Source organism: Rhynchophorus ferrugineus, unplaced genomic scaffold (genome assembly GCF_030347505.1).
Source record: "Rhynchophorus ferrugineus isolate W39M unplaced genomic scaffold, kcgeb_rfMv2 rfM9, whole genome shotgun sequence".
Taxonomy (NCBI): Eukaryota; Metazoa; Arthropoda; class Insecta; order Coleoptera; family Curculionidae; genus Rhynchophorus; species Rhynchophorus ferrugineus.
The window spans coordinates 5,952,359-5,961,882 of record NW_027472588.1 but is presented as its reverse complement, the minus strand read 5'-3'; the positions used below and the strand labels follow the sequence as shown (position 1 = coordinate 5,961,882).

The 9,524-nt window shown below is 34.5% G+C and overlaps 1 protein-coding gene across 1 annotated transcript in view; it reads left to right on the top strand.

Moving 5' to 3' along the window:
* Positions 1 to 209: 209 nt before the first annotated feature.
* Lmpt (four and a half LIM domains protein limpet) overlaps positions 210 to 9,524 on the top strand; it is a 146,388-nt gene continuing 137,073 nt past the window's right edge. Inside the window, exon 1 of the mRNA XM_076413213.1 lies at positions 210 to 449. Coding sequence (XP_076269328.1) covers positions 408 to 449 — 42 coding nt within the window. The 5' untranslated portion in view covers positions 210 to 407. The remainder of the gene's footprint in view (positions 450 to 9,524) is intronic.

Below are 9,524 nucleotides of genomic sequence, written 5' to 3'. Positions count from 1 at the left end.
TTGTCAATTTATGTTATTCGGTGTTTATTTAATTTCAACTTTTATATGAACGTAATTTAATGTAAAATCATGAGTATTTTTAGATATATTACTGTGTATGTCATCATCGTTTAGTGAGAATCCATGGCTTGCTCGGGAAATGTTTACTTCACCGACGTATAACTGGTTGCTAGCGGTAAAACCAAAATTCAAATCTTAAAATGGAAGAAGGCAATATTGATTAATTCCGTGCAGTCGAAGTAGCTCGTAGCAGGGCGACTGGTAGGTGGCTTTCTGTTTAGTTTTCTAACCTAAAAAACGTTATGTTAAACTTGTTCAAAAAAACAACGTAACTTTTTTGTGTCTGTTTCTGTTGATTTGAGTGTTGATTGTGTCGGCTTAGTTTTGTTTTGCGCCAGGCTTCTAACATGCTAGTATCTAGGATAACCAACGAGTCGCTTTCCATTGATGTAAGTAGGTTTTTTTTCTTCGTTTTTATCGTTGCCTATCGCTGATTTTGTTCGTTGCGCTCGCTGTTGTCTTATCGCTTATTTTTGTACTACCACGAAGCTCAAGTGAGGTAAATTGCAAGCGTACCATCACATCTAAAAATATCTGACGGACCCAGAGTAAGTATATGTGTGTAAATATCATAAATAAAGATATAAACGAACTGTTATTTCTCTTGTTTCATTCTAACGGAAAATACATTTGTAAACTTTACGGAATTGTCAAGTTTGCAAAATACAGTTAATGTTTATGTGACAATTTTAATTAACAAATAGTAATGTACCATAGTAAATGATTTACCATTGAATAAATAATATACGGAGGCAGTTATATCTCACTATTTTTCAGGAATTCCTTCCCTTTAACAGGTAAAAAAGTTCGAGAGTGTATCAATAAACAAGTGTCATTTTACCCTTTTTTTCCTAAGATTAAATCGCGATGGTATATAAATTTACAAGAGATGAATCATTCGATTTCTGGAACTTTTTCATCTACACGAGTTATGTGCGACTTGACGTTTGTTTAAAATAACGACCAGAAATCAATATTGATATAACCGGAGCTCGGGTTCGTTATGATCGACTTTTTACCGTCGAGAAATAACAGTTTCCGAACGGCGGTCTTTTAACCTTTCGCCGTTAATGTACGTGCGTGCCGCGAAAGAATCTATCTAATTCGGGATAGGTGAAGAGACGTCGGGTTAATTCGGTGCATCTTCGCACTTATTCGGACATGCATAATAGGAGGTACATTCCATTAAGATGACGTCTTTCTATGGTACCGTCGTGGTTTAGTCCGAATATGTTGTTGCGTCTGATCGTTTTCGATTTTTTTCGCGAAAAAAATCGGACGTTGCGCCTAATGGAGATGTACAAGGCCTGATCGAAAAATAATGGGATTTTTTTTTGTGCCGCTCCTATAGAATCGATCTATTTTTAACCTCATCGATGCTTGCAGTACCATGTCAGTGTTGACTACTGTGTTTTACCGATCAAACTATACGGTCTCTTCAGCCCAACAGAGGGATTGCTGATGCTTATAAATCGGATTACTTGCACACTGCCTAAGGCAATTTTGATTATTTATTTATTAAGATGAACATGGGTTTCATCGAGAGATACAATGTTGGTGAGCACTGAAATATGCTCATTTGTCTTGGTTACTATAAAGTCAAGCCTCTAACTGGCATTGAAATAACTGGCCTTAATTAAATTTAGTAAGGGATGCAACACTCTATCGAGAAATGCTTCATAGTGATGAAACTCCAATACCTTTGATTGATGCCATTGTTATAATTAATATTACTATGATGTATAATTCATAACCGATAACAAAATCGAAAGAATAATATGGTATGAATATTTCTTGTAAGTCAAAATTAATACGTGATACTTAAACTAAGCTATTTGTTCAATAGTTTGCACAATCTGCACACTACTTTTCTTTGCTTTAGAACTATTTCACTAATTCATGAGTCTTCTTCAATGTTGAGTAACCTTCGGTCGAAGCTACTGGTAAATTTGGCGATTATTTGGTCAACAGTATCCATTTGAAGGTCGCGATTGATATCTCTGTTTCGGTAGTACCAGTTACCATAAGTTCGAACGAGTTTCAATATTTGTTTCCATATAGCTTTCTTTGTTATATGTAGACAACGTGGGATTTCCTACAAGGCTCTAATAGATTTTTTTCAATTTAATGTTAAGCTCTTTTCGTTTCATTTTGACATGAGCTTTCCAACGGAATCTAACGTTTAAAGTAATTCCCAGGTACTTAGCTAAGTACTACAAGACTGGAGAAAAAGGATCTGGGTATTGTTTATTAGGGGGGACGAGGGTCACTATTAAGCACTCGCCACGATGATCGATAGACTTTTGCAACCAATTTTCAAAGCATTTATTCTATTGCGAATGAGGTGAAAACATGATTTTCATTATTAGTTCATTATTTTCATTCATTAGCTTCTTCGGACGATGAAAATCGTTGACCACACAGTTTATTATTCACGGATGGGAACTAAAGCGATACGGCGGATAACCCATCAATTTTGAGTGCTCAAATAGCCTCTTGTTTGAGCCGATGTCTCTCACACATCGCATTGTCATGATAAAGAACAATCCGGCGTCTCTTGTTTGTTTTGTTACCAATCAGAATTTACTGTTCTACGATTCTTTAGAGGTACTGTTGCAATATGGCCAGTTTTCCCGAAGAAACAGGTCACTATTTTCTTTTGAGGTCTTTTGTGAGCGAACAACTTTTGTTGGATTTGGTTCATCTTGGAACACCCATACAGTCGACTGCTGCTTACTTTCGGGCTCATACGAAATATATCCTTGATTCGTCACCTGTCACGATTTTATAAAAGTTTTTTGAAGCACCGCGATTGAATTTCTTAAGTATTTCTTTGGACCAATCGACACGAGCCGATTGTCAAATTGTGTTGACATAACAATGAAACTATGCAACGCGAACACAACTTTCGCACAGCTAAGTGTTCATGTAAAATCGCATATATGCTGGTGGAACTAATGCTTACGACCACGATTGAATTCACTAAACCAGCGATACACTGTGGTTTTTGATGGAGCTTCATCGCCAAAGTTAAATTAAGTCGATTGATGCACTCGTTGTGATAATCCACGTCGAAAATCGTAAAAAATCATGGCACGAAGATGTTCAAGATTCAGTTTTATTTTTGCCGAGACGAGACTTTCACCTAAATATAAAATAAACAAAGAGCATCCATCATTGCCATGTGAGTTGTTGTCATAGTGTTGCCAATTCTCGAAATATAAATAGTGGCCATCGTATATCGGTATTAATAAGAAAGTACTAGTTCTGTTTTTTGGTAAAATGTACATTTACAGACTTGTTCAGTTCAGTTCAGTTGTTCATATTCTTCATTGAGATATCGCTGGTTATAGTAGATAGAGTACCACTTCTCTGATTTCTCTTATATTAAAATAAGCATCTCCTTACGTAATTCTAAAATGTATAAAAATATTTTATTTTCATTATCAAAGTATGTGTATTATTTCAATATTGACAAAACAACACGCTTTAACAATAACAATGTAGGAAATTAATTATACTATATATTTTTAAACAACGTGGGGAATATTAAATAATTATTTTAAAAATAAAATCATTTACCTTTTAACATTTATATAAACAAGCAAAACAATGTATTTTGAAGCAGGGACTACTTGATTATGCTATTAACGGATTCAATTATTTCGAAATATTTATATGTGTAGTTTGTGAAAAGTAACCAACAGATGTTTCACTCTATATAGGCTGCCATTAAGTAAAGTTCAATAATGTTTAGCGATAACGGACGCATACAATAAAGCGTATGATTCAACGTGTGAATGACTTTATATAGCTTACAGTTTTCTGCTTACGATGGTTCCTCAGAATTATGTGTGAGTTAATTGTATAGTTATCCAGCCTGTGTGAGTCAGACCTATATACAGGGCATACGCTCGACGATGTAGCTACTAAAAAAGGTTTGGGTGCGCCTAAATCGATTGAAAATTAAAAACATTAATCGAACGACTACGGATTCGGCTTCTACGGTCGAGCTTGGAAGGGGAGGTCAAGATATGGATTATGGGATATTATGAGTTTTTCATCGGCACCATAATTGTGCAAAATGTTTGCATAGACATATATATCTGAATATATTTTTGGTTGAAACAAGGTATATCTAAATTTAATAACCTCACTTATTAACTTCTTAATACATCAAAATAATCTATAACATCAAAATAAATGATGTAACAACTACTTACTCAGTAAATGGTAAAATAAATAATGCAAATAAGCGTCCGAGACCTTGATGTTCTAGGTGGTCGTCGGGTGATAACTCTGCAAACATAATAAAACGTACCTGAGCAACCAATTTCCAATGACAAGGGTGAAGTTAACATATAATTGACATATTACGTAGGTAGAGGCTTCTATTGTCAGGTAATTAAAATATAACGGTACTGGCAGTCATAATTGTATCGATAATCTCATATAAAAACGAAGACAATTGTAATTCTCAAATAAATAAATAAGCAATACTCTTGCTAATGTATGCTCACTTCTCCAGCTTTATTTATGATGAACGTACAATGTGTACAAGGAAAAAAGTCAAAGGCCGCTAGATACGCTGCCACCAAGCCAAGCCAGCAGAAACCACTTTCGGAAAGCTTTATGTATGCTTGAAATTATAACTTCTACTACTAGATCATAACTACACTTCAGTCACTTTGGCATCAGTTTCTGTTTCATAAAATAGTTACGATTTATATTTACAATTGCAACCATGAAACTACTATCTTTATTGACCGTAATTTAAGAATAAATAAGTAAGCTAAGTTTTGCAAAGCCTCAGTTATTAGTTTCTTGTAAATTAGTTGAAAGAAGGTTTGTCAGTTGATAAATGATATTTTGTAAGATGTAGGTTTATATTTTTTGTTTACTGCAAAGACTTCATATGCTCTGATCTGTCCATTGGACAACAGTGAACTCATATTCGAGACAATCATGCCGTGTGATCTTGTGTAATCAATTGTACTAAATCGTACACATATCGGAAAGTGCTAGTAACCTTTATTTTATTACAGAGTATGACTAGGCAATGGGTCTTTCTAGATAGGTACCTAGTTTTAAATCACTTTAGAGATCATTTGTAAGTTAGACGGCAATGTAAAAAAAGTAATCAGTTAACAACAAAACAGAAAAAAATTATCGAAAAACTATTTATTAGTTATTAAAGAACACAATTTAGTAATTCATTTCCTAACTATAATATCGCAAAACTATAAATTTAATTAATTAACTTAATATACAAAGAATATACGTGTTCCTTATGAAGAAAATTAGATTAATCCCAAAAAAAGACGTACGTGAAAAGTACGACTAATATACGCGTCTTCTCAGAGTGTATTTGTTGAAACAAATAACAGGTCAATTGAAAAGTCCCCGGCGACTCTCCAACTTTTCGATACCATTTGCAGTACGGTTTGTCCTTTGCGAAAATTTCTTCCCGGCAAGCATTCTTTTGAGATCTGAGAACAGGAAATAGTCGCTGGGGGCCAGATATGGAGAATACGGTGGATGAGGAAGCAATTCGAAGCCCAGTTCATGGATTTTGACACGGTGCATTGTCTTGGTGAAGCAGCACTTTCTTTTTCTTGAAATGTGGCCGTTTTTCGGCGATTTCGACCTTCAAACGGCCCCATAACCCTATGTAATAGTCGCTGTGGATGGTCCTTCCTTTTTCAAGGTTGTCAATGAAAATTATTCCATGCGCATCCCAAAATACAGACGCCATAACTTTGCCAGCCGACCGTTTCGTTTTCCCACGCTTTGGTATGGGTTCATCGTGTGCAGTCCACTAGGATGACTGTCAATTGGACTTCGGAGTGAAATGATGGAGGCATGTTTCATCCATTGTCACATATCGACGGAAAAACTCGGGTTTATTACGCTTAACATCTTCAAAAGCTGCTCCGAATCATCAACTTGTCGATGTTTATGGTCAAAAGTGAGCTCGCCGGGTACCCACTTTGCACAGAGCTTTCTCATACCCAAATATTCGTGAATGATATGATGTACACGTTCAGTTGATATCTTTAGAGTGTCTGCTATTTCATTCATTCATTTTCAATTTACGGTCATTCAAAATCATTTTGTGGATTTTAAAAAATGTTTTCGCTGGTAACAGCCTCTTTGGAGCGTCCACTGCGTTCACCGTCTTCGGTGCTCATTTCACCACGTCTAAAGTTAGCATACCCATCCTTGACGGTTGATTTTCCTGGGGTAGTGTCCGGAAACTTGCATCAAGCCAAGTTTTTGCTTCGGCTGTATTTTTTCCCTTCAAAAAGCAATATTTTATCAGCACGTGAAATTTCTTTTTATCCTTTTTTTTTTCACAATAAGAAAAGTTGTTTCACTCAAAATGTTATAATTCACAAATTAATGATCCGACAGCTGTCAAATTTATACACGCATCTTTTGCAGGTTAGGGCTAACTAAAAATCATATGTATTTAATTCCAGTAGTGTCATCTATGTGTCAGGCCAGATAATTTTCAATTGACCTGTTATAAGGTTTCTTTCGAGACACCATATACAAGGCAAAAAAATATTGGAATAAAAGGGTTTGGTTTGTTAAGTTCGACGTAACGTAATTTACTACAGTTACGTGAACTTCAAGGTTATGTCTATACTTACGCGTAAGATATTAGAATTAAGATAATTAGGAGTCACATAGCGTAACAGAAGTAACAGCGAATATTTCTGTTTATAACCGGTAGCAGAACAAAAAGTGATTCACTAATCGCACGCCTAGATATCTCAAATAACTGATACCAAATGTTTACTCGAAGCATTTTGCGACAATAAAGCAAATAACCGCTTACATCAAAATCTAATTTATTAATCTATCTGGTGTTCGTTTGACGCCGGATTGGCATGTGCGATTCTACTTAAGTCGTCATATAGAATTCAAGTACTGTGTGCGTTTGTTTGGTAATATCGTGTTATTGTATTTTATGCATACATTGCTGCGACAAAACTTTAGCACACTAAATTTTTCCATTACAACTCTTAATAAGAATTAATGTTTAGCTTGTTTTTATTTAACCTTTCGTACTAATCCTGGATAGTATTTTTTATTTGTTCAACATTGATAAATCGTCTATTCTTTGAGTACACAGCACATGATAGTTTACCCTACCAATTTTTAATAACGTTCAATTCAGGACAGCGTGCTTAAAATTTTAATATATTTTATCAATTATGTATTTCAATTAAAGATAATGAGCATACCCTCCTTATATTAAGTGGTGAATTCATTTCGAGTGTACTTCAACAGTGAATCAACTTTGTAACATAGACTGACTGATAGGGATATTGTCAGTGTTTGTTTCAATTGTCATTTTTACTATTCATACATTATGAACAATTAACACATTTACAATAATTACAAACATCGTAAGTTTAATTTTCTTATATTTTTTAGCGGTAGCAGTTTTCACACTATTCTACATAATCAACATTACTTTGTACGAAGAAAATATCAATATTTCGATATATCTAATAGGTCAATGTAAAGTCCCCTGCCTGACACATAGATGGCGTTACTAGAATTAAATCCATATGTAATTTAGTTAGCCCTAAGCCTCAAAAGATGCGTGTATAAATTTGACAGCTCTGGAATCATTAACTTGTGAATTATAGCCTTTTGAGTGAAGCAACTTTTGTTATTGTTACAAAAAATGAATAAAAAGGAATTTCACGTGTTAATAAAATATTGCTTTTTGAAGGGAAAAAATACGGTTGAAGCAAAAACTTGGCTTGATGCCGAGTTTCCGGACACTACCCCAGTAAAATCAACCATCAAGGATTGGTATGCTAACTTTAAACGTGGTGAAATGAGCACCGAAGACGGTAAACGCAGTGGACGCCCAAAAGAGGTTGTTACCGACGAAAACATTTAAAAAAATCCACAAAATGATTTTGAATGACCGTAAATTGAAACTGAATGAAATAGCAGACACTCTAAAGATATCAACTGAATGTGTACATCATCTCATTCACGAACATTTGGGTATGAGAAAGCTCTGTGCAAAGTGGGTGCCGCGCGAGCTCACTTTTGACCTAAAACAACGATGAGTTGATGATTCGGAGCAGTGTTTGAAGATGATCAAACGTAATAAACCCGAGTTTTTGCGTCGATATGTGACAATAGATGAAACATGGCTCCATCATTTCACTCCGATGTCCAATCGACAGTCATCCAAGAGGAGTGCACACGATGAACCCGCTCCAAAGCGTGGGAAAACGCAATAATCGGCTGGCAAGGTTATGGCATTTGTATTTTGAGATGCGCATGGAATAATTTTCATTGACTACCTTGAAAAAGGAAGTACCATCAACAACAACTATTACATAGGGTTATTGGGCCGTTTGAAGGACGAAATCGTCGAAAAATGGCCGCATTTGAAGAAAAAGAAAGTGGTGCTTCACCGATATCTTCCGATATACATGATTATATCGATATATCAATATTTTTTCTGCATCGCTATTGTACAGTTTTTTCCGCTTAAAAAATTCTTTGATGTAACTTTTTTCACTGATATACAAGTTTCGCTTACTCAAACTGAATGTGGTGTAACAATATTGGCGCTAAGTTATATATAGCGCGGTGAGTTTCTTTTTTTTCAATTTTCATTTATATAATTGTCAAAGTTGTGAGCGTTCTGTCATCAGAAATAAGCAACAAGATTTCACTACTTTTTTTTCTGAATAACTTCCATTTAGATCTTAAATATAGCTTCTACGACGGATATTTGATGCTGCTGCGGATTTGATTCTAATAATTTAATAACTAATGCTAAATTCTCAGCTAATGTCGTATAATTAATAAGTCAGTGGTATAGAGAAGATAGAACGCCAGAAAATTATACTAAAACACGCCATTCTTGAGAACACTGAAATCTGACTATTTGTCATGTTAATAAGTAAAATTTAATGATGTGGTTAATGAGGTGTGATAATTGTTTGTTTAATTTGTAGGCGTCAGGCTTTACTGTATATTTGATGTACGTTAAAGAAGATATTTGAGCGATATCTTCTTCAATTAAAGACCTATCTATTTATATTTTAAAAAATAATCTTTGAAACTATTTTCTAATACGTTTTGGTTCAAAACTTAAATTGAATCATGGTTCTAGCAAGTCTTCTTAGAATAGTGAATTGGAATGTCAATGGACTGTTGCTAGAAAGAAAGGCCATTGATATAATTCTTATTTTGGAACTCCATTTTACCAATAATTCATTTACTGAATTTAGGTATTACAAGTTATATCCTGTAGATCCATAAATACTGTCAATTATGATAGTTCAAAAGGAAATGAACTTCTACTGGCAGACAATATATTACACCATATGGTTAATTGAATTGAAATAATTGAAAAAATAAAAAAAATGAATTAAGTTTATTATATTGATATTGTAAAGAAAACAGTGAAACCCGAA